General features: G+C 55.1%; 3 protein-coding genes across 8 annotated transcripts in view; 2 read left to right on the forward strand and 1 right to left on the reverse strand.

Annotated features, from left to right (window-relative positions):
• ZFPM1 (zinc finger protein, FOG family member 1) overlaps positions 1-9,372 on the forward strand; it is a 34,545-nt gene extending 25,173 nt beyond the window's left edge. For all 3 annotated transcript variants that reach the window (XM_061360032.1, XM_061360033.1, XM_061360034.1), the window contains 7 exons: positions 885-1,018; positions 3,047-3,149; positions 4,321-4,533; positions 4,661-4,885; positions 6,033-6,128; positions 6,273-6,416; positions 6,568-9,372. In XM_061360032.1, the coding sequence (XP_061216016.1) occupies positions 885-1,018; positions 3,047-3,149; positions 4,321-4,533; positions 4,661-4,885; positions 6,033-6,128; positions 6,273-6,416; positions 6,568-8,798 (3,146 nt within the window). In that variant the 3' untranslated portion in view covers positions 8,799-9,372. The remainder of the gene's footprint in view (positions 1-884; positions 1,019-3,046; positions 3,150-4,320; positions 4,534-4,660; positions 4,886-6,032; positions 6,129-6,272; positions 6,417-6,567) is intronic.
• A 1,550-nt stretch (positions 9,373-10,922) lies between these two features.
• On the reverse strand, positions 10,923-12,832 carry CIDEC (cell death inducing DFFA like effector c). Its single transcript, XM_061360021.1, has 5 exons — positions 12,358-12,832; positions 12,050-12,191; positions 11,792-11,941; positions 11,449-11,633; positions 10,923-11,324 (listed from the first exon to the last, which is right to left on the reverse strand). The coding sequence occupies exons 1-5, from the start codon at positions 12,405-12,407 to the stop codon at positions 11,144-11,146; spliced, it is 708 nt and encodes a 235-aa protein (XP_061216005.1). The 5' UTR covers positions 12,408-12,832; the 3' UTR covers positions 10,923-11,143.
• A 5,376-nt stretch (positions 12,833-18,208) lies between these two features.
• ZC3H18 (zinc finger CCCH-type containing 18) overlaps positions 18,209-24,645 on the forward strand; it is a 47,233-nt gene continuing 40,796 nt past the window's right edge. For all 4 annotated transcript variants that reach the window (XM_061360022.1, XM_061360023.1, XM_061360024.1 and 1 more), the window contains exon 1: positions 18,209-18,270. The gene's annotated coding sequence lies outside the window, so the exon portion shown is untranslated. The remainder of the gene's footprint in view (positions 18,271-24,645) is intronic.

Consider the following 24,645-nt stretch of genomic DNA (forward strand, 5'->3'; position numbering starts at 1 on the left):
TGGTGAACAGAGCTAACCTACGGGTGACGCTGGGACGCAGGTGATCTCAGGTACCGCCAACCCGTGCTCACCACCCGGACACTCACCTTAACTCACCCTATTGCTGACAGGATCCAGATGTCAGCTGGGCTAATAAACACATCAGATTTCAATCTCCGCAGCCATGGGATCGCTTTATCCTCCCCGTGCTCCCAGCTCTGAAAGCAATTTTGCCTTCAGACCAGCGCACAGGACCTGAGCCCTGGCTGCATCTACTTCAGTGCCCGCAGAGATGGGGCATGGGGCTTTAGGGGGCTCTTCTCCCTGCTATGGTGATGGGGGGAGCCCCACTTCTGCCCCAGAGCACCCTGGGGTGCTAGGAGCATGCCTGGCTCCAGATGGGTGTCCAGGGCCTCACTGGTGGCCTGGTGTTCAGCTCACTGTCCTTAGGGAGCATCATGGGTTTTGGGGTGCAGCATCCGGCTCCTTCTGCTGTACAGCGAGGGGCAGCCAGCACACATCCATCTGCGTATTGGTTACCTGCCATCTTATCTGCGCTCCAAAAGACAAAGGCACAGTTAAAACATTTTAGAGCAGCCTTCATAGCGTATTAACATGTTATCTAACCCATTAAACCAGAGGCTTATCAGATAATCAAAGCCATTAAGCCCTGAAGCTGCTTCAACTTTGGGTGCTGGGATGGGAAATACTCCTTCCGCTCCACCGCTGTGCTGTGCCTGGACCCCCCGGTGAGCAGTTGGATGCCTTCCATCCATTAGGGATACCAGCGCACCCACCAGCAGCTCCAGGCTCCAGATGGGTGCCCACATCCCTATGGAGCTGCCATGGGCCGGGGGTCTGGCTGGGGGAGGCATCACGGTGATGCTGTGCCTGTCTCCCCACAGATGAGCTGGACCAGGTTGTGCAGGATGGGGAGAGGCAGGTGCGAACCCGCAGGAGCCTCCCCGAGGGCTTCTCCTGGGGACCCTTCCAGGGCAGCATCCACAGCGAGCTGTCATCACCCGGGCACAGTGACACGGTAAGGAGCACGGCTGTGGAACGGTGGTGAGGAAAGGCCTGAGGAAACAAGGGGTTTAGAGAGAGGGGTTGGTTTAAAAGGGATCAAGCTCCTGTGGATCTCCAGGTTTGGATGTCCGGAAGGTTTCCATGCCCATCGCCCCGAGATCAGAGCATCACCGCAGGCAGGAGGATGGGATGCTGGCCGTCCCCTCCGGTCCCCTCCTGCACAAGCAGGCTGTGTGGTGGTACCTGTATCCTTGCAGAAGAGATGGCGTTGGAGTTTCCCACCTGAAATGTACTCCTAAGGGACTCTGGTTGTGCCAGGGAAGCACCAGGGCTCTGCAGCACAGGATAGGAGGCAGCGCAGGACACAGGTGGCTGTTGATGGCAGGAGCATGACAGGGACTTGGGTCTGCACATGGGTGTGTTGGAAGCACTGGGTCCTCACATCCCAGCCACATCCTTGCCCGTGTATCCCCCCGTGCCTCACGCAGACAGCTCCATCCCAGGATCTTCAAGGCTGGAGAATCCCTCCCAGTCTCCATCCCCACCTCCTCCTTTCTTCCTCTTTTTTTTTTTTTCTTCCCTTTTTTTTTTTTTAGCCCAGGCCCGTTTATCTTTGCTGAATTAAATCCTTGATTAACCCTTATCTGCCCAGTTTGGCTCCCTATCTCCCGGTTGGCGCCGTGTGTCCAGACACCCGGTACAGGATGATTGATTTCTTAAAGATATGCGCAGCTTTTTTCTGATACTTCATTTATTGTCTAAATATTTTTGCTCCCATTTCAGCAGCTCCCTTATCGAGCCCGGCTGATGATTCCCAGCCCTGCTCTCCTCCGCCACTCGCCTCCCTCCCTATCTCTGCTCGGGAAAGCGAGGAAGGAATCGCAGCCGCATCCCTGATACAGGCTGTCGCCCCCAGGTTCCTTCGTCTTTGTTGCTGGCGGCAGGAGAGGGCATGCAAGGGGGTCTCCCCCAGTTCCTGCCCAAGCTCTGCTCTTTGTCCCCATGTGGGAAATTAGCTCATCCCAGTGGGAACTGGGAACACTGGGTGGCTTTAATGTCTCTGTGGCATGAAGCATCATGGGTGCCCATTGGTTCACTGATGGAGGAGGAGGAGGAAGAAGGCTTCCTGCTTCCCTAGCCGGTCCCATGAGGCTCCCCCGACACATCCTTGCTCCATCAGGTGTACCTGGGAATGCCAAGGGACCCCGGAGCTCCCTGTGCTGGCTGTCCCCCCACTCCATCCCTGCTCTGCTGACCCCCGCGCCGGGGCACCCAGCCCTAGGGTGATGCCCACAGAGGGGGACAGTGAGGGCACGGGTCTGTTCCGATAACGCCATCCCAGCGGATGCGGAGCAGATAGGGTTTCCGATGGTTATCGTGCTGGTGCAGAGCGGAGACACTGACCTCTTTGTTCCAGAGAGAACAAGGAAGGGCTTGACGCAGGGGCTGGGGCTGCCAAAGGGAGCTGGGGCAGGCACCCTGGGGTGCTGGGAGCGCCTTTGGGGTGCTGGGAGCACCCTGGGGTGCTGCAGGTGCCTCCCTCCATTGGGGGTACCCATAATTCCCACCATTGTAGAGCAAGAGCCCCACCACCAGCACCCATCCCCGTGCCCCACGCAGGGAGGTCCCTAAGCCCCCAGCCCCATTTCCCACCCACTTCCCACACAGCAGTCGGGTTGCTGCAGTTCACACGCGTGTGTGAGCGCCTTGCACACACGTGTGCACAGGGGTTATCACGCTCCCAGCACCGCGCTCCTGCCGGCGATAAGGCCACAACCGGCTGCCACCGTCAGGCTGAGTCGGAGGGCTTAGAAATATTGGGATGAATAATTAGATTTCATATCGTTATGGCAGCAGCCATCAGAGGATCAGGCAGATTAATTCTAACCCCCCTTCTTTCTGGTCATTAATATTCATTAGAGATGCAGGAGGCAGAGCAGGGTGCAGGATGCAGGAGAGCATCATGACCCCCCCCCAACCCAACTCAGTCTCAGCCTGTTTTGGGGGGCGATGCTCACCCCGCTCTCTCTGCTCTCAACAGAGCCCGCCTGTGACGCTGGTGCTGGGGGATGAGAGCTGCTGGCTGTCCCGCCTGCCCCTCGTGCCCGGAGAGACCGATGCCAATGCCGTCATCTACAGGAAGGGTTGGTACCAGTGCTATGTGTCCCTGCACCCAGGGAGGGTTAATGGGGGGGGACGTGCATGGCCACCTCGGTGCTTGGGTGATGGAAGGGGTCCTTGACCCCCTCCATCTGCTCCTCCACCTCCTCCGTGACCCCTCACTGACCATCACTGGGGCTTGCTCCCTATCCCAGCCCTTCCTGGTTAGGATATGAGGTGGGTCCCAGTGGCTTGTGCAAGCACTAGTGCATTACTGCATGCCACTGGGGCAGGACCCTTTGGAGAGGGTCAAGGGAAGGGCACAAAAGTGATCCAAGGGATGGAGCACCTCTCCCACAAGGAAAGGCTGAGACAGCTGGGGTTGTTCAGCCTGGAGAAGACTTCAGGGAGGTTTTATTGTGGTCTTTCAGTTCTTAAAAGAGGCTTATCTCATACGAAAGATGGGATGAGACCTTATAGCGGGGCCTGTTGTGACAGGATGAGGGGTGATGGTCTTAAACTAAGAGAGATTCAGACTGGATATAAGGAAGAAATTATTACAATGAAGGTGGTAAAACACTGCCACAGCTTGTCCAGAGAGGTCGTGGGTGCTCCATCCCTGCTAACAGTCAAGGCTGATGTGTTCTTGGGCAACCTGGTCTAGATGAAGATGTCCCTGCTCATTGTAGGGGGTTAGAACTACAGAAGCTTTGAAGGTCCCTTCTAACCCAAATTGTGATATGGTTCTATGACTCAGTGCATGCATCATATAGTTGAAAGACTCAGTGTAAGCACTACTGCATGCAGTGGTGTAAGACTCAGTTTGGGCATTACTGCATGTACGGGTGCATGTATGGATGCATGTACAGGTGCGTGTATATGCACATGTACAGGTGCATGTATAGGTGTATGTATAGGCACATGTATAGGTGCATGTATGGGTGCATGCACGGGTGTATGTATAGGTGCATGTACGGGTGTATGCATAGGTGCATGTATGGGTGTATGTATAGGCACATATGTAGGTGCATGGGTGCAAGCACCAGCGGGAGCAGCGCTCGGGCACGGGCAGACACCGCCATCTCCAGGCAGACCTGGAGGAAGCACCAGGGACAGAGGGGACAGGGGAGCCCAGGTCCATGCAGACAGCAGCAGGATGGGGATGCCATGCTGACCATCACCCCCTTGTCCCCCATCCCTCTGTGTCCCCCCAAGATGAAGCCCTGTGGTGCCGGACGACACGAGCCCTGCAGGAGGACGAGGTCTTGTGTGCCTTCGTGTTGGCAGAGCCGCTGGCAATCCCCAACCACCATGCAGTGACCATGGAGGCTGGCGACTCGCCGTACCCCGCTTCACTGCACTCGGACATCCAGCTGCTGCCACAGCAGGCAGGCATGGCCACCATCCTGGCCACGGCCATGGTCAACAGTGAGTCCTCAGGGATGTGCAGCACTGGGAATGGGGTGCAGCCCCATGGTGCCGGTGCTGTGCCAGGCATCCCCAATGTGCCACTGAAGTGATGTATGTGCCCCCCTTGTCTCTTTCCCCTCCACAGAGGATGTTTTCCCATGCAAGGACTGTGGAATCTGGTACCGGAGCGAGCGCAACCTGCAAGCACACCTGATGTACTACTGTGCCAGCCGGCAGAGCGCCGGCTCGCCCGCCCTGGAGGAGAAGACCAAGGAGACCTACCCCAATGAGCGCATCTGCCCCTTCCCGCAGTGCAAGAAGAGCTGCCCCAGCGCCAGCTCCTTGGAGATACACATGCGGAGCCACAGTGGTATGACATATACCTGGAGTATTGTGTGCAGTTCTGGTGTCAACATAAAAAGGACATGGAACTGTTGGAACAAGTCCAGAGGAGGCCATGAGGATGATCAGGGACTGGAGCACCTCCTGTATGGAGACAGGCTGAGAAAGTTGGGGCTATTCAGCCTGGAGAAGAGAAGGCTGCGTGGAGACCTCATAGCAGCCTTCCCGTATCTGAAGGGGGCCTATAAGGATGATGGGGAGGAATTCTTCATTAGGGACTGTAGTGATAGACAAGGGGTAATGGGTTAAAACTTAAACAGGGGAAGTTTAGATTGGATATAAGGAAGAAATTCTTTACTGTAAGGGTGGTGAGGCACTGGAATGGGTTGCCCAGGGAGGATGTGAATGCTCCATCCCTGGCAGTGTTCAAGGCCAGGTTGGACAAGGCCTTGGGTGATATGGTTTAGAACAAGATGTCCCTGCCCATGGCAGGGGGTTGGAACTTGATGATCTTAAGATGTTTTCCAACCCTAACTATTCTATGATTCTATGACATGGCATGGCTGCTGCAGCCTGGGGCATCAAACCACATACAGGGACCCCCAGAGCTGGGCTGGAGGGGCAGGGAGGATGTGGGGCTGCAGCATGATGACCAGTGATAGAGTCATAGAATCAACTGTGTTGGACAGATCAAGTCCAACCTTTATCCCAAAACTGCCACTAACCCATGGCACTGAGGCCTCGTCTCCACGCTGTGTGAACACTTTGCAGGGATGGTGACTGCAGCCCTGCCTTGGGCAGCCTGTTCCAGTGGCTGGAACACTGGGGAATAAATTGTTCATCTCCATTTAAATCATCTCACCTCCATCTAAACCTCCCTTGGTGCAGCTTGAGGCTGTTTCCTCTTGTCCTATCACTCATTACCTGGGAGAAGAGACCAGTCCCACCTCACTACACCCTCCTGCCAGGCAGCTGTAGTTAGATGAGGTTCTTCCCCAGCTGGGTGACGGTTTGGGGCAGCTCACCTCTAGGTCTTCCCCCATGTCAGCCTTGTAAAGATAGAGGGAGCATCCCGCTTCCCGCAGCCGTGCCCTCCTGGCTGGCCTCGTGGGGTGTCCCCTCAGTCCCCATCCCCTTTCCCTCAGTGCTGAGGGGTCTGCCTGTCCGTCCTGCAGGAGAGCGGCCATTCGTGTGCCTGATCTGCCTGTCCGCCTTCACCACGAAAGCCAACTGCGAGCGTCACCTCAAAGTGCACACCGACGGCCTGAACGGTGAGCGCCGCGCGGCACCCCGCCGTGGGGGACACCCCTGGCCCCATAGCACAGCATGGGGACAGGGATCCGCTCCCCACGGGTCTCTGCTTGCCCTGCTGAGTGCCGTCCTGCCTGCTCAGCCCAGCACTGTGTTCTCTGCAGGGGTCTGCCATAGCTGCGGCTTCATCTCCACCACGAGGGACATCCTCTACAGCCACTTGGTCACCAACCACATGATCTGCCAGCCGAGCCCCAAGGGAGAGCTGTACTCGCCGGGGACAGCCCTGGCTGCCACCAAACCCCATGGTGGGTACCACATGGGGACATGTGTCGGTGCCATGCACAGAGCCCAGCATCACCACGAAGGGCTGCGGCCACAAGGAAGGAGGCTGGGGATGGGGTGAGCATCCCTGTGCCAGGATGCTGGGTAACACCCGTGCCTCTCTCCCCTCTGCAGGGCTGAGCCAGACCAACAACGCATCCCTGCGGAAGTGCAGCCTGCCAACGTTCCTGCCCGAGGGGCTGCCAGCACTGACACAGCCCATGGTGCTGCACAGCCCCCTGCCCGCCCCACCGCCCGGCCCCGATGCCGTGCCCCCCATGGCACCACCCACTTCATCCCCTAACACGGCTGCTGGCAAGCTCTCACCAGCAGTGCAGCCGCAGAACGGGGAAGGTCCATCATCATTGTCATCATCATCATCATCATCATCATCCTCCTCCAGCGAGGCCATCCGCATCAAGGTGGAGCCTGCCTGCAGCCCGGTGAGTGAGGCGGAGGTGCCCAAAAGCAGCGGTCCTGGGGAAGGGGTCAGCAGCAGCCCCAGTGCTGCCTCCCAGACCTCATCCCCACGCAGCCTGCCCTCAGCAAAGGTCAAGTCAGAGCTCGTGAGCCCCACACCGGGCTCCAGCCCGGTGCCCAGCGAGCCGGGGACGGGGACGGGCACGGCCGGCGGCACCATCTTTGTGCCCCAGTACGTGTTCAGCCACGAAGCCACGGTGGTGCCGCAGGCATCCGAGATCCTGGCGAAGATGTCGGAGCTGGTGCACAGCCGCCTGAAGCAGGGCCACGGCGGCGGCGTGGTGCAACCCGCCGTGTACAGCAGCACACCGGCACCCAAGGGTGCCACGTGCTTCGAGTGCGACATCACCTTCAACAACATCAACAACTACTACGTGCACAAGCGCCTCTACTGCTCCAGCCGGCACCTCACCGAGGACAGCGCCGCTGGGGCACACAAGCTCAAAGTGCCCCCCGGAGTACCCAAGGGCCCTCCTACCCTTGGGATGCTGCTGTCCTTACCGCTGGGCGACGGGCAGGGGACACCAGGAGGGAATGGGGATGCCAGCCGGAATGCCACACCGCCAGCCATAGTGCCAGAGGTGAAGGTAGAAGAGGGGGGTGTTAAAGCGGGGACCCCCGATGCGGAGGGCGGGTCGGGGCAGTGCAGCGAGGACAGCCAGAGCCCCAACAGCTCGGCAGGGGATGAGGGGGACGAGGACCCCAGCAAGACGCTGTGCGAGGCGTGCAACATCCACTTCAGCCGCCACGAGACCTACATGGTGCACAAGCGCTTCTACTGCGCCTCGCGCCACGACCCCCCCCTCCGCCGCCCCGCAGCCCCCAAAGTGCCCCTTCCTCCCCAGCCCCTGCGCACCCGCAAGCGCCGCAAGCTCTATGAGATCCATGGAGCCGCTCATCGCCCCACTGAGCCCTCCCCGGCCCCTGACCCACCGCCACCGGTCCTAGAGCCAGTGGGGGCTGCCCCATCGCCCCGCTCCAGCCCGGATGCTGACGGTCCCATTGACCTGAGCAAGAAGCCGCGGTGGCAGAGCGAACCAGCGCCCACAGCGCTGATGCCTTTGGCTGACTACCATGAGTGCACCGCGTGCCGCATCAGCTTTAACAGCCTTGACAGCTACCTGGCGCACAAGAAGTACCAGTGTCCGGCCACCCCGCTGCAGCCCCGCACTCTCGAGCACCTCCAGAAGATGAAGGGGGCCATGCCTGTCCCCATCAAGGGTCAGCACAGCCCCAGCAGCCCTGGTGAGGGGGACCCCGAAGGGATGCGGGTGAGGGCAGCTCCAGCGGGGAGTCCCGGCATCCCCTACCCCAGGGCAGACTCACCACATCGTTACCCCAAGAGTCTCCTCTCAGTCTTAGGGATGAAGGGACCCCTCTCTCCTTGTCCCTACTGTCCCATCAATGGGACCATTAAGGGCAATCTCCTTGAGCACTTCCGTGTTGTCCATGGGCTCTATGTGGCCAAGCCAGTGATGGCCAGGCAGCGGGTCTCTGATGCCCGGGTCCCCGGTGCCGGCAGGACACCAGACCCCCCGCTGCCCGCAGTGTCCCCCCCGCATCCTCCTGCCCTCCCTCTCCGCAGGGACAGCTCCAACGGGAGGGACAGTCAAGATGGCAGCGGCAGCCCCCGCCCCCCCTCCTTGCCCCGGCCCCCCATTTCCCCTGGAGCCCCCGATGGGCTGCGGGAAGCCCCCCACAAGCACCCTACTCCCCCCACTTACACGGACAGGGCGGTGCAGACCCCCCCGGCCAAGGCTGCGTCCGTGTCCAACGGCAACCACAGGTACTGTCGCCTCTGCAATATCAGGTTCAGCAGCCTCTCCACCTTCATTGCCCATAAAAAGTATTACTGCTCCTCTCACGCTGCTGAGCACATCAAGTAAAGCCCTCCTCCCCGTCCCCCCCCCATTTACCATCATCACCATTCAGGGGGGCTGCAAGGGTTGGGGGACCAGGGACCGATGCCCAGCACCTCCCTCTCGCAGGGCTCAGGGTGATCAGGACCCCCGGGAGGCTCCGCTGGGGCTGCTTCAGCATCCAGAGGTCCCTCCTGTATCCCTACACGTCATCCCAGGTTGGGGATCCTGCGCATCCTGGGTCAAGGACCCCATGGAGAGAGTGTGGTGCTGGCAGGGGTCCGGTCCCCCCCTCCAGCACATGGTGCATGCAGTGCCCATATCTGTGTCCCTGCTGCAGCCTAGGCTGATGCTGCGGGGAAACTCAAGCTTAAGGTGCATGGCCTTGTCCTAGCCAGGGGGCTCTGCCCCCAAATAGACACTACAGGGGTGGGAAAGGGGATAAAGCGTGGCTGGGGTTGGCCCAGGGCACACTAAGAAGTGTGTGGGTGCCCCCACCACAAACCAGACCCTGTAATGAGACAGCACTAGAGGCAAGATGAAGCTATACTGGGAATATCCGTGTGTATAAGTGTGTATAGAAATAAATATGTCTTACGAAGCTGGGCTGGCGGCTGCATGTGAGTGTTGGGGGGTGGTGTGGGCACTGTCACCCTGGGGTCAGGACACTGCGTGTGTAAGAAGGACATGGAGGTGGCCATGAGGATGATCAGGGACTGGAGCACCTCCTGTATGGAGACACGTTGAGAACACTGGGGCTGTTCAGCCTGGAGAAGAGAAGGCTGCATGGAGACCTCAGAGCAGCTTCCAGTGTCTGAAGGGGGCCTATAGGGATGCTGGGGAGGGACTCTTCATTAGGGACTGTAGTGACAGGACAAGGGGTGACGGGTTCAAACTTAAACAGGGGCAGTTCAGGTTGGATATAAGGCAGAAGTCCTTTAGTGTGAGGGTGCTGAGGCACTGGCACCGGGTGCCCAGGGAAGCTGTGCTTCCAAAGGGCTTTGAGCAGCCTGCTCCAGTGGAAGGCATCTCTGCCCACAGCAAGGGGTTGGAACTGGATGAGTTTAAGGTCCTTTCCATCCCTAACGTTTCTATGACTCTTTGTATAGCCATGGTACAGCCTGCAGTGAAGTGGCAGGGCACAGTGTCCCCGTGTCACCCCTGGCACTACTGGTAGCACTGCCGGTAGCACTGCCTCACCATGGGTGTCACTTGTTTGTGCCATGGGGCCATGCAGCCACCAGCCCCTGGCTGGACTCCAGCTGATGCTGGGCTGCAGGCTGATGGGTCATTAATTATCAGCTAATGAAGCTCCCGGCTGGGCTCTGCTGCTCTGAGCCCAGGTCAGGTCCCTGCCCCATCAGCAGTTCCTGTGCTGGAGCCCCATACCCCTGCAGTGGGGTACCCGGGTAAGCACGGCTCAGGTCCCACATCCCCTGCAGTGCATCATGGAGGGATGCACATAAGCACAGCTTCTCTGGCCTCCCCAAGTGCTTCCCAGTACAGGAAGCAGGTCATTCCCATCCAGCTCATCCTGAGCGTGGGGCTTGCACTTGAGAGACCCAGCCTTGGCTCCCCCTCAGGGATGTCCTTCAGCTTCCAACTCACTAAAACCCGGTGGCCCCCAGGCTGTTTTGTTTCCTATTCTGGTATCCCTGGAGCTGCAGGGTGTTTGCAGTCCCCAAGGCCAAGGCCAAGGCTGCAGCATCCCACGGGGGTTGTGCAAGGCTGGGGCACAGCACTCTCAAGGAAACCAGGGACTAAAACCTCCATCCCAGCACAAGAGGAACACATCCCTCTGTGCTCTGGGTGCCAGTAGCACCAAGCAGGACCATTGGCATCTTTCATCCCTTTCAATGGAGCAAGAACAGGGATTGTGCCAACAGGCACGTGGGTTTGGGGGTTTGCACCATCCCCTCCTCATGGCTTGAATGCAGTGACAGAGGTTGGGACCAGACCCTATGTGCCAACAGGGTGCTGGGGTGACAGGGAGGAGGAGGAGGAGAACGAAGGCAGCAGCTCCCCTGGGAAGCACTTGCGACAGGTCCCCTCCTTGCATGCTCTTGCACCATCACCCAGCACAGCCCTATAGTGCCAAGTAGGGCAAATGGCTGCGACACCCCCACAAGCAAAGATGAGACAAGGGACAGCTGAAATGAGCAAAGCTTTACTTAAATAAATATATTTACAGAGCAGCAGACAATAAGAGATGCGCTGGCCACAGTCAGCCAACGGAGTGCAAGGACAGGCTATGGTAAGCACCGTGGCAGCCTCTATCCCCAGGCATTGACCTAGCAGGGTGCTGGGACACACCCCCCCCCCCCCCCGGCATTAGGGTAAGTGGTAAAGGAGGGGGACAGGGCACCCAATGCTCACTGCAGGGTCTTCCTGCGGGGCATGGGGGGGAGGCTGACGGGGGTCTGCAGCGCTAGGCTGCTCTCTGCCTCCTTGGGCTCCTCTGTGGCATCCAGGAGCTGCTGCATGTAGCAGGAGGTGCCAAGCAGGACGTGGCCAGTGGCCTGCATGGTGAAGAGCGTCCAGCGCAGGGCTTCCCTGGGAAGGGAGGAAAGGGGTGAGCATCCCTCCTTGCAACCCATAAAGCGGGCTGGTCCCCCACTGCAGCATCCCCACACCTGGAGCCATCTCCTGCTTCCCCCCCCCCCCCCCCAGCACTCACTTCATCAGCCGCTTGGCCCCGTAGCAGCGCAGGTCGTAGGACATGCTGTAGGTGCCATAGAGCGTGGCTTTGACATTGAGGCAGCCCAAATCCCGGGGGTTGGTCTTGTACAGATCAAAGGTGACACGGGCGACATCGATCCTCCGAGGGGGCTTGTGGGACAGGCTCAGCTGGTATCCAGGGGTCTGAGCATGAGCAGGACCAGGGTTACCCAGTGGTACCCCCACGCTTCCAGTCCCACCTCACTCAGCATCCTGGATACCTCCCATTGAGCACCACATCACCTGTGCTGCTCCCAGGGACAAACCAGGCTCTTGCCCCCCACCCCAAGGGATGCACTTACCTTGGAGGCAGCCCAGGTCTGCCCCTTGCTCAGAGCCATCAGCACGGTGCCCTCCTCCAGTGTCTGAAAGAAAGACTCTGTCTCCACCGCGGTGCCATCCTCATCCAGCACCAGTGAGATGGGACCAGGAATGAGTAGGGCATCTTGAGCCTGCAAGGATGCTGGGGGTCAGCAGGGCTGGGGGCAGCCAGCCCACCATATATCTCTGTGGACCGACAGCCCCCAGGCAGGCAGATAGACTGACACCCAGCAGCTCACCTGGTGCAGCAGCTCAGAGAGGCTCTGTGCCATGATGCCCTTGCGCAGGCTGCGGTCCCAGTTGCAGACACGGAAGGGTCGGGGCCGTGAGGCTGGGCTCGACAGCAGTTGCTGGGTCATGGAGGCACTTGCCGAGACACATCTGGGATAGGAATGGAGGGACTGGGGTCTCCTGAGAGCCACCTCTACCCCCAGGCAGTGCCAGCCCCACCAGACTCAGTGGAGAGGGGCGCATCCACCCAAGAGGTGCCAAAGCAGGGAGGGTTCCCATGTCCCCTACACCAGGATGCTGGCTTCCCAGCACTTACTTGGAGACAGGAGCAGCCAGGCGCAGGCTCAGGGACTTGGCATAATCCATCTTCACAAGGAGCACGGTTCAGCCTTTAGGGAGGAAGGGTTCAGACCTAGACAGGACCTCTCTGGATTCTCTCCACTCCAGCAGACCCTTTCCCACCGGTTCCTCCTGTGCTCAGCTCCAGCCCAGCAGTGACCCAGCACCCCGCCACTGCCACCTTTACGCAGGGGCTGTGCCTGCCCTTTGGCCGGGGCCAGGCTGGTGGCAGCCTCCCCGGGCAGAGTCTGCTTGCCAGCACGGCTCTTACGCAAAGCAGCACGTGGGGCCCTGAGTCAGTGCTGGAGCAAAGGTGAGGTTCAGGCACCCTCACCGGCTGCACCCTCACCCCGGATTCTTGGGGTAGGCAACAAGCACTGGGGAGCCAGGGGCACCCAGAGCAGCAACCCCAACCCTGCTTCTCCAGGGATATCTGCAGCTAGGAGCCCACTAGGGGGAGTGGAGAAGGTCCTGTAGAGCATCCCCATCCCCATCCCCATCCCCATCCCCATCCCCATCCCCATCCCCATCCCCATCCCCATCCCCATCCCCATCCCCATCCCCATCCCCATCCCCATCCCCACCTCTAGAAGCTCTCTACTGATTTATCCCCTCCCACCCTACCATATATGTCATCTAAAGGCTCCACCCACCCGGCCCCACCCCTCTTGCTTCAGCCAATCACCTCCTGGCCTGATGCCATGGGGGCAGGGCCAGCCGCGGGGAGGGCTCTGCACCGTGGCATAGGCTGTGTTGGGTGATGGAGGGGACTTAAAGCTCCTTCAGCTCCAACCCCCTTCCATGGACAGGGATCCCTTCCACTGGAGCAGCTTGCTGCAAGCCCCTGTGTCCAACCTGGCCTTGAGCACTGCCAGGGATGGGGCAGCCACAGCTTCTCTGGGCACCCTGTGCCAGCGCCTCAGCACCCTCACAGGGAAGAGCTTCTGCCTAAGAGCTCAGCTCAGTCTCCCCTCGGGCAGGTTCAAGCCATTCCCCTTGGCCTGTCCCTACAGGCCCTTGTCCCAAGCCCCTCTCCAGGTTTCTTGTAGCCCCTTTAGGTACTAGAAGGCTGAACCATAGAATCATAGAATCCCAGGTTGAATGGACCTCGGGGATCATCCAGTCCAACCTTTCTAGGCAAAGCATGACCTAGACTTGGTGTCCCAGCACCCTGTCCAGCTGACTCTTAATTGCCAACATTAGGGAGCCCACCACTTCCCAGGGGAGATTATTCCAGTGGCTCGTTGTTCTCACTGCAAAAGATTTCCCTCTTGTTCCCAAACAGAATCTCCCCAGGAGTAACTTGTGCCCATCACCCCTTATGTTTTCTATATGACTCCTTGTAGAAAGGGAATCTCCTTTGCAGCCACCCTTTAAATACTGGAACATGGTGATAAGGTCTCCCCTGACCCTTCTTCAGTCCCAGCTGTGTCAGCCATTCCTCATGTGCCACCCAGTCCTTTGGTTATCCCTATGATCCTTCTCTAGACCCTCTCCAGCCATCTACCTCTTCTTTGTAGAGCAGGGGCCAAATCAGAACACAGCATTCCAGGTGTGGCCTGACGAGCACTGAGTGGGATAATCACTTCCTTATCTCTGCTGGTGATGCCCTTGTTGATGTTCTCCAGCATCCTGTTGGCTTCCTTTGCCACAGCTGCTCACTGTTCACTCCTATGGAGCCTGTGTCCACCAGGACCCCCAGGACCCTTTCCCCAGAGCTGCTCCCCACCAGATCCCAGCCTGTGCTGCACTCCTGGTTTGTGTTTACCCAGGCCAAAGACCTTACACTTGTCCTTGTTGAACTTCATAAGGTTCCCTTATCCCACTCTTGAAGCCAGGGCATCCTGCAGGGTGGCTCTCCCTTCCCAAGTGTCTTCCCCACTCGGTTTGGTGTTATCAGCAAACTTACAGGGTACACTTGATCCCATCATCCACATCACTTATGAAGACATTGAGCAGCATTGGGACCAATATCAATCCCTGGGGAGCCCCCATCAATGGCAGGTCCCCAGTTTGAGGAGGTGGTCCCTGCCATCCTTGTGGTGGTCCTGGTCATCCGGTTCCCCCACCACCATACATCCCACTTGTCCAGACTGTAACACGTCCATTTCTCTAGGAGGAGGCTGTGGGAAACCGTATGAAGACCCTTGGCTGCTCTAAAACTTCTCCATGCTGAGCTAGGGTGCGAGAGCATCCTCTAGCCCAGACACACCAGCATCCCACAGCTCCTCAGGCTGTCCCCAGTGAGCCCTTTCCTAGTGCTCCCAGCAGCACCACCTCTGGGATATGAATTTGGACCTGGGTTGGAGAGCTGGGACCCATGGGGCTGTTGAGTCGGTGCTGGGGTTGCCAAAGCGGGCTTGGAGCCTGGATGGATGGAGGGAACAGAGCAGCCCTGGCTCCTGGGTGAGCTCCCCGGGGGCTGCTGTGGGGATCTGGAGGATCCAGGACCTAGGTGCTGCTGCAGAGGATGCAGAGCAGCACAAACCATGGGTAGCACTGGGTCTGGGGGGCTGGACAAGGGAAGTCCCAGCCATGGGGGTGTCCTGCAGGAGCAGGAGGACAGGTCTGCACCCTGCAGGCATGAGCCATCACCTCCAGCATGTCCATATGTGTGTGTGTATGTCCTGCATTACAGCTTGCCATGCTTACATGCCTGTCCCCATGTTCACGCATATCTGCATGGCAGGTGCACACATGCCTAGCTACAGGTGTCCACCTGCATGTGTATCCATCAGCATGTATGTGTGCACCTGTATTCGTCCACGTGTGTCCACACATGTACCTCCCCCTGTGCGCATGTATGCCTGTGCCATGCAGGTGTGCACCCCTGCACATCTGGGCATACACTTGAGCATCCCTCCCTGTGTACATGTGTGTGCACCCATACACTTCTGTGTGTACACATGTGTGCAACCATGCACGTCTGTGCACGTGTCTGTGCATATGTGTCTGTGCACATTTCTGTGCACCCCTGTGTGTCTGCGCACCCCTGCATGTCTGTGCATGTGTGTGTGCACTGCCGTGTGTCTGTGCATCCATGTGTCTGTGCACGTGTGTGTGCAGCCTGCGTGTCTGTGCACGTGTGTGTCTGTGCAGGTGCATGTGCACATGTGTGTGTGCACCCTGTGTGTCTGTGCACATGTGATTGTTCAGGTGCATGTGCACACATGTGTGTGCACCCCTGCGTGTCTGTGCATGTGTGTTTGTGCACCTGTGTGTGTGCACCCTGCATGTCTGTGCATGTGTGTCTGTGCATGTGTGTTTGGGCACATGTGTGTGTCACCCCTGCATGTCTGTGCACGTGTGTGTCTGTGCAGGTGCATGTGCACATGTGTGTGTGCACCCTGCGTGTCTGTGCACATGTGATTGTTCAGGTGCATGTGCACACGTGTGTGTGCACCCCTGCGTGTCTGTGCATGTGTGTTTGTGCACATGTGTGTGTGCACCCTGCGTGTCTGTGCACGTGTGTGTCTGTGCAGGTGCATGTGCACATGTGTGTGTGCACCCTGCGTGTCTGTGCACGTGTGTGTCTGTGCAGGTGCATGTGCACATGTGTGTGTGCACCCTGCGTGTCTGTGCACGTGTGTGTCTGTGCAGGTGCATGTGCACATGTGTGTGTGCACCCCTGCATGTCTGTGCACGTGTGTCTCTGTGCAGGTGCATGTGCACATGTGTGTGCACCCTGTGTGTCTGTGCACGTGTGTCTGTGCAGGTGCATGTGCACACGTGTGTGTGCACCCCTGCGTGTCTGTGTATGTGTGTTTGTGCACATGTGTGTGTGCACCCTGCATGTCTGTGCACGTGTGTGTCTGTGCAGGTGTATGTGCACACGTGTGTGTGCACCCCTGCGTGTCTGTGCACGTGTGTGTCTGTGCAGGTGCATGTGCACATGTGTGTGCACCCTGTGTGTCTGTGCACGTGTGTCTGTGCAGGTGCATGTGCACACGTGTGTGTGCACCCCTGCGTGTCTGTGTATGTGTGTTTGTGCACATGTGTGTGTGCACCCTGCATGTCTGTGCACGTGTGTGTCTGTGCAGGTGAATGTGCACACGTGTGTGTGCACCCTGCGTGTCTGTGCACGTGTGTGTCTGTGCAGGTGCATGTGCACATGTGTGTGCACCCTGTGTGTCTGTGCACGTGTGTGTCTGTGCAGGTGCATGTGCACATGTGTGTGCACCCTGCGTGTCTGTGCACGTGTGTGTCTGTGCAGGTGCATGTGCACATGTGTGTGTGCACCCTGCGTGTCTGTGCATGTGTGTTTGTGCACATGTGTGTGTGCACCCTGCATGTCTGTGCACGTGTGTGTCTGTGCAGGTGCATGTGCACATGTGTGTGTGCACCCCTGCTTGTCTGTGCACGTGTGTGTCTGTGCAGGTGCATGTGCACATGTGTGTGTGCACCCTGTGTGTCTGTGCACGTGTGTCTGTGCAGGTGCATGTGCACACGTGTGTGTGCACCCCTGCGTGTCTGTGTATGTGTGTTTGTGCACATGTGTGTGTGCACCCTGCATGTCTGTGCACGTGTGTGTCTGTGCAGGTGTATGTGCACACGTGTGTGTGCACCCCTGCGTGTCTGTGCACGTGTGTGTCTGTGCAGGTGCATGTGCACATGTGTGTGTGCACCCTGTGTGTCTGTGCACGTGTGTCTGTGCAGGTGCATGTGCACACGTGTGTGTGCACCCCTGCGTGTCTGTGTATGTGTGTTTGTGCACATGTGTGTGTGCACCCTGCATGTCTGTGCACGTGTGTGTCTGTGCAGGTGTATGTGCACACGTGTGTGTGCACCCCTGCGTGTCTGTGCACGTGTGTGTCTGTGCAGGTGCATGTGCACATGTGTGTGTGCACCCTGTGTGTCTGTGCACGTGTGTCTGTGCAGGTGCATGTGCACACGTGTGTGTGCACCCCTGCGTGTCTGTGTATGTGTGTTTGTGCACATGTGTGTGTGCACCCTGCATGTCTGTGCACGTGTGTGTCTGTGCAGGTGTATGTGCACACGTGTGTGTGCACCCCTGCGTGTCTGTGCACGTGTGTGTCTGTGCAGGTGCATGTGCACATGTGTGTGCGCACCCTGCGTGTCTGTGCGCATTCCCCCCCTCCCTGCACGTCTTTATGCGCGTCCCCTTTAAGGTGCGGTTGGGGAGCGCGCCCGAGGGGGGGTATAAAAAGGCGCGCTCTCACCCCGCCCTTCCCCTCTCCACCGCCTCCCTTCCTCCCGTCGCGAGGGGCCGTCGCCAGTGGATGACATCACGTCATGGCCGCCCTGCGCCGCCGCGAGTAGAGGCCCGGTCCCGTTCCGCGCCGCTGCCGCCGCTTCGCCGCTTCCGCGCTCCGGGCCCGTTCCCTGCGTGTCCGCCCGGCCCGCAGCCGATCCCCGCCGCTCGCAGCCCCGGCCCGGCCCGCACAGGTGAGCTGCTGCCCGGCAGGCCGCGCTCCGCAGGCGCCGGTTGCGGCCTAGCTCTGGGGGGGGCGGGCCCGAGAGCAGACGGAACCGGGTCGGGGGGCAGCGGCTGTGGAGGGGGCCCGGTGCGGGGCCGCCGCCTGGAGGAGTGCGGAGGGGAGGGAGCAGCCCACGGGGTGGAGGGGGGGAAAGGGGTGGGAGGGGCGGGCCCAGCGCGGTGGGGGGTGGCGATGGGGGTGTGGGGCTGAGGGGGGAGCACTCGGTGGCGGGGGTCTCGTCTGGCGGGGCTGGGGAGGGGGGACACACCTGCTGGATGGGGGTGGTTGGATGGGAAGGGGGCAGCTTGGGGGGAGCGCTGGTTGGGGGGTGCTGTGGAAGGGGGTGACCTCTTCTGGGGGCAGCTCTGACTGTGCCCCCTCCCCAGGCAGGAACCACTGCAGCATCCCCAGCCTGGGGGCACCGCAGGAGGATCTCAGCGTGGCCCTGTGAGGTAAGGGGGGAGTGGGGAGAAGGGTTGGGACAGCACAGCGTCATCGGCACTCCAGAGGGTCTGTTCTGCCCTGCATCACCCTGGTTATGTGCATAGCAGTAGTTTGTGTTGCCTGCCTGGTACAGCAGGAGCTGTGGTGTCCTCACTGCCCAGAGGTGCTGTTGTCTCTGTGAGCACTCTGATGCAGTGCTGCTGTAGGTGGTTTGTATTCCCCCCCATGAGTTGTCTCAGTAGGGTTGTCTCTTCTCAGAGCTGTCCTGTCAGCCTCTATGCTAACAACGTTTTCTTTTATTGCTGTCAATAGCTCAGCTCTTTTCAAGCAACTTTTACTGGCGCTGCTTTGGCTATAGCAAGAACAGCACCCTCAAGGTGCGAGTTCTCTCTCCTAGCCATCCTATGGTTTGCCTAGGTTAAGGAGAAGGGTTCTAGTCTAATCAAGACAGCTGATCTGCTGCTCTGAGAGTACAGTTAGCCTATTGAGCATGATTATCCACAAATCCCACAGAACACCAGTCTAATCGTACTTATTTTCTTTCATGGGACTGAGGCACTTTTAATGCAGAATTAGCATTTGCCTGCAGAGAGCTGCAGGAAGAGGGGAATCGGTTACACTGCGAAAACAAACTCCAGCTGCTCATGGCGCTGTTTTCTCTTCATGTTCCCTTCCCAAAGCCTGCCTGGCACACAGCAGTGGTTAACAATCCAAATCAGAGCTCTTCCTTAAAAATCAGCTTCTGGAAATGCCTGTCACCAGGCAGTTCTCTTTAGTTAATACCAAAAGGCAGCTCAGTTTTCTGCATCTGTGATGGCCACTAGGTAGCTGAAGTTTGCAATGCATTCTACAAGTCAGTGCTTCCCTAAGGAGCTCAGGTAAGTTTTTAGTTCATTAACCTTGTAAACAATAGTAGTTTCATTCAAAGCAAAGGACTGGGTGCTGTGCCAAGAGCACAAAGGGTCTTTTCATTTTTATGTGATGCCTCCTTCCTGCATCATGAGGGATTTTATTTCCTTTTCTTCCTGTTGTTGCTACTCTTCCATGGTTTTTTCCACATTGAAGCTCCTGCCCTTCATTTCTGTTTTGCTTCTGTTTTCCAGGTCTTTGTTCCCTAGGTGTTCTTGTGCTGTGTTTCTCTTCTCACTTCCCTTGTCAGTGCTATTTCTCATTCATTCTCCTCAGTTCACTTCCATCCTTCACCCATCCTTGTGGCTGCATTTAGACTGTGCTCCAGAACTTCTCTGTTCAGCATTAACCCCTGGTTTTCACATATTTAAGTAACAGAAGTGTTCTGATTTTGCATCAAGCTGTTTGGCTGTTAAAAAGTGGGGTTTATCCTTTCTATCACAAAGATTTCTTCCTTAAGCAAAGATGTTCTTTGCTTCTTTCCTTTGTGTCTGATCCCAGGAGCTTGGAACTCTCTACTGGAAGGCTACAGAAGTTGTGTCTGCTCTTGGTTCTTGCCATCTGACTGGTGATCTGTAGGATGTTAAGGCTGAAGCTGATGGCACTGTCATCCTCCAGTTTTCTGTAGGGTATTCTCTGCCTTCCTGCTACTGGAAGTTTTGGAACCGTCTCAGCTGTTGGTTCCTATACTGTTTCCAAGGTGTATTCCTTGTTTGCTTGGAAAAAGCTTTTTGTGGCACCATATAAAGGCCTAACCTTGGAGGGAGGAATGTAATGAATGGAAATAATGCTCACCAGGAGTATTTTTTCCTTGGTGAATGTCTTAACTCACAGCTTTATCCTAAAGGTGATGCACTGGGTTAGAGTAAGCTGCCATCCTTTCCATACTGCTTCCAGTTTGTGTGCTCCCAAGACACTACCTGCAACTGCAAGTCAGTTGTTAGTTGTACACAAAGCTTAACTCTGTTGGCTTAAGTGAAGATGCGGCTCAGACCTTTCTTGGGTTCTAATTGGAAACAGCACAAAGTCATAAGAAACAGCATTTGAGCCTCCTGCCAGCAATAGTCAGTGTTGAGAGCCATGGATCCAGAATGCCGTCAGTGACACACTGCAGTGCCTTGGAGTAGTGTGCAAGGTACATGTGTGACCACAGACTAAAGCTTGTTTGGCATTTCTTCCTTCTGGTTTTGTACCTTTTGATTTAAGAGAATAGAAATTGGGCTTGATCTTGAAAACAGACCTGCTGCTAAGAATTCCAGTGTTCTGACTCATGTATCTCTTGCCCAAGGCAAATCACCTAACAGAAGTGTAATGTTAAAAATACTGTTTAAAATGCATCCAGGGATTACGTGGCAATATTGAAGTTGAGTTTTAAAAAGCGTCTTAAGTAGAAAAGGGCTTTTCTTTTATTGCCTTTAGTGCTGTGTCAGGGCTTCTTAATCTCTGTGCTGTATTTTAAATTTAAGAATCTTGGATATCATTAAGCTTTGGAAAAATATATTGTAACATGGCCGAAGCAGATGAATTTAAGCTTCTGTAACATGTCCTCATGTACAGTGCCGTTTTACCTGTGTGAGGGGAGAAATCTCTGTCATTTTAAAGTTCTCCAATAAGACTATGAGACTCGGTGAGAGCAAGATGGGCCCCTTCACTGTTGCATCCAGATCCTTGCAGGTGAGGATAGCTGTGTGAATGCCTAGCTTATAAAGAGCATTTCTATTCCAGGGTATGCAGTGAAACACTGACAAAGTTAAGGAATAGTTAATGCATTTTTTTCTCTACTTTGAGAAATACCAGAGCTCAGTCTGTGAAATTTCAGCACTGCCTCTTGTTGCATATGTACTATGTAACTAAAAGCTTCCTTTTTCTGCCAGACCTGACTCTCTGGAACTGCTGTGCAGGGGCAGGGAGAGAAGCGAGGGACTGCAGGGAGAAAAGGCAGGTTTGGTGCAGATAATTGCTGCTGAATGTCCCCTGGGACACCATGCTGTTCTAGCTCTTTTTATCCTGCTCTTAGCTGATGCTAGGCATGTCTCTTCAGGGTGTTTCCAATCATTTCTGGATACCCAGTGACCAAAGGGTCTGACTTTGGTTTGCGAAAGCTGCCTGGTGTTCTCAGCTATAGCTGGATGCAGCCCAGTTCTGCTTGGGCTGTGGAGCATGATGCAAAGGCACTGCTACTGAAAATGAGGTGACAAAGCCCCAAGTCTCTTTTTCAAGGGATTTCTTTCCTTCATATTCTCGGTAGGCTATTCTGTAATACTGCGGGCTCACAGCACTGGCAGGAACACTGCCAGCTGACAGGGACTGGCTGGGGACATGAAGATCCAGAAGGAACAACTGAAGGGAAAGTCCTGCTTAACCAGATTGATACCTGTGGTGACAGCAAGTGCTGTGTGGCTCACACCCAGGAGCGTGGCATGCGCTTACTGCAAGTGGGATGGCTGGAAAGTTGAGCTGCCAAATCCTCATTTTCTTCACTGAAAACATGTGAGCTGCTTTTTAGGGGGCTTTCCACTCAATGAGGCATGCACAAATAATTCTAGAGACAAAGACACATTTTGGGTTGAAAGTGCACCCTACTATTGTATTTGCTCCAAAGCCTCTCTATAGAAAGGCTGTACCAACTTGCTTAGCCTGGCAAAAAGAGGGTTTTGTAATTGTCATCTACAATGCTTGATACCTGTTCTGAACTAGCCCGCTTCTTCAGGCATGCAGAAAATGAACATTTGATACACTGAGGAAATGAAGTCAGTTTTGGAATAGTGTGGCTTTGCCTGAACTGTCTGTAATTTAAAGGTAGCTCTGAAGATGAAACACTAAGTGAGAGGTATTGCTATATACCTGCTTCTTGCCCCATTACCTAAGTTACAAGTCAGGGAAGCTTATCTAGGTTAGATTTTTTTTTCCTTTATAACTTGTTTTGAAGACAGTAATAAACTTGCTTGGTTTTAAGGTACAAAAATTCCACCCTTATGATGAGGGAGGAAACCTGTGGATTTCTGCTCTGTTTCTGCTCTATTGTGTTGATCAGTTTGGAATACTTCTATCTAGTATTTTTTCTTATCTTTTTCCTGGTATTTGTATATGTAAGTGAATGACACTGGAAAGCAAAAAACTGAAAACACACACACCAGGAAAATCAGGAAGACTTTGCAGGAGTCCAGAGATTTCGTATAAACTGATTTGCAGATTATTCTGAGACAGTGCTTGGAATGTTCGCTTTAAATGGAGTGAAATTTGCTACCATGCAAAGAATAAATTCACTGGAGCTAGAAAGGAAGCTTCAGTGAGTAGAGCAAGTACTCCAGTGCTTCACAAGATCCCTGCTGTGGTACTCTTGCCTTTCCTAATGTTCAACTCTATTTTTTCTTTTTTTTTCCTTTCTACAAACCAGTGACTACAAGTAACACTGACTAGCTCAGTGATGAGGTATTCTCCCATCTCAGATCCTGCTTCTGTGATGCTGCAGTCACCTGTAAGCTGCTTGTTTGAATGCTGTGCCTTGTTTCTTCTCTCTCCTCTCGGTCTCAGAGTCTTGGGGCTGCACAAGGCTAAGGAATGGCTGGAGGACACTTTCTTTACCTCCCCTGTTGCAGGAGGAGCTGCTGTGCCAGTGAGTTAGTGAGAGTCTAGCCGAACGTTTGGATGGCTGCTATGGCAGTATCTTGCCATCATGCAGCAGAAATGCTACCTGGTCCTGTTGCATCATTAGCCTGACAGTTTTCTTTAAATTTCCAGCTCCTATTTTTTTTTTCCTGTTTATTTTACCTTTGCATATCGTGAGGTTTGCTTTGGGATATTTCCATGCAATTGCATGTAAGATTGAAGAAAAAAATCTGGTTCTTTGAATTTTGGGGTATCTTTTTCTTGGCTGTTGGTGAATAGCCCTTGGAGACTGGCTAACAGTGGGTTTACCAAAATAACTACCAAATATTACCAAATAATATTTGATTTACCAAAATAATTCAGCATAAAAGGTGGTGGAGGAACTCTCTGACGAGGACTTTCTGAAGTGCTTTCTGTGCACTGCATCACTGCTGGCACAGACAGAGGCACTGGGGAGGGCATAGCACCTGTTGCAGAAGGGAAACTTGCTGTTATTTGAATCCGGGGAAATCCACACCAAAACCAACTTGCCTATGATCCCTCTTCAACTGGGCTGTCATTTATTGTGTTTCTTATAATTTCTGTCAATGGAAATTAATAAGAAATGGTTGTAACTGATGGATGCCCTGGGGTTTTATAATAGCTTTAATAGCTGCCAGTGGAGGTGAATGTTTTATACTTACCACCTTAGCTGGTGGTGAGAATCCACTCATATTTCCCCCCCCCCCCCAATCCCTCTAAAGGTCTTAGTGCCTAATGCAGAAGGCGTTCGGTTCATTTCAGTGCTTTTTCTTTGGTGCTGCTTGTTTGCAAGAAATCAGAAAACAAATTTCCTGAGTACATCTGCCCTTGACAACTTGTACATTTCCCCTGGCCTCTTAAGTCTGACCTTTCAGATGTAATATGCTAAGTTGTTCTGTGTGCACATAAAGTGTAACTTCTCAGGCAATTAAAATCGCTGCCATAAACTTGATCTTAAAGCTAGTAATAATTTGTGCAAGCATTTATGAACTTGGCATCAACTTTTATATACCCAGTAAGAATATAATTTGTTTTGGATTGCATCCTGTTTAACTGCCCAGAGCCGTTATCACCAGAGGCAATTGCTGTCTTGTAATTTGGATTTTAACTTTTCAGCAAAATCAAAACTTTGGTTATGAGTAAGAGCCAACTTCAGATGTCTGGAGAAACTGGAGCAGCTGGTAGGAAACTCAAAATATGATTCTTCTGCTCAAATGTTGTTGTGGTTTAAGCCCAGCTGGTAGCTCAGAACCTCGGTCACTCCCGCTGTCTTCCTCCCTCTGCTCCCAGAGGGATGGGGAGGAGAATAGAGAGAATGTAACTCCCATGGGTTGACATAAGAACAGTCCAGTAACTAAGGTGTAACACAAATCACTGCTGCTACCACCAATAATAATAATGATAAGGGAAATAACAAGGGAAGAGCATACGATACCACCCACTGATCAATACCCACCCTGACCCAAGCAGCGATCTAGCCCTTCTGGGTAACTGCCCCCAGTTTATATACTGGGGATGATGTGCTGTGGTATGGAATACGTCTTTGGCTAGTTTGAATCAGGTGTCCTGTCTCTGCTTCGTCCCGGCTTCCCCTCCTCCCTGGCAAAGCATGAAATTCAGGAAGTCCTTGGTCAGAGTAAACATTACTGAGCAACAACTAACAACATCGGTGTTATCAGCGCTGTTCCCAGGCTGAAAGTCAAAAACACAGCACTGCACCAGCTACTAAGAAGGAGAAAAATGACTGCTGCTGCTGAACCCAGGACAAATGTTTAGATCATTCCTTATTGGTTATCAAATACCTGTGCAGGGCTTTGAAGACATAAAGCAGAGCATGGTTGTTA

Source organism: Neopsephotus bourkii, unplaced genomic scaffold, assembly GCF_033783945.1.
Source record: "Neopsephotus bourkii isolate Nb327-2 ecotype Australia unplaced genomic scaffold, CSIRO-AGI_Nbou_v1 NB_1008, whole genome shotgun sequence".
NCBI lineage: Eukaryota > Metazoa > Chordata > Aves > Psittaciformes > Psittacidae > Neopsephotus > Neopsephotus bourkii.

Bases quoted from the DNA above. Each gene is read 5' to 3' on its own strand.
- CIDEC (XM_061360021.1), bottom strand. From the start codon at position 12,407: ATGGATTATGCCAAGTCCCTGAGCCTGCGCCTGGCTGCTCCTGTCTCC. The intron at 12,192-12,357 runs GTAAGTGCTGGG...TTCCTATCCCAG, and splicing joins CTGGCTGCTCCTGTCTCCAA to ATGTGTCTCGGCAAGTGCCT. The intron at 11,942-12,049 runs GTGAGCTGCTGG...GCATCCTTGCAG, and splicing joins TCTCTGAGCTGCTGCACCAG to GCTCAAGATGCCCTACTCAT.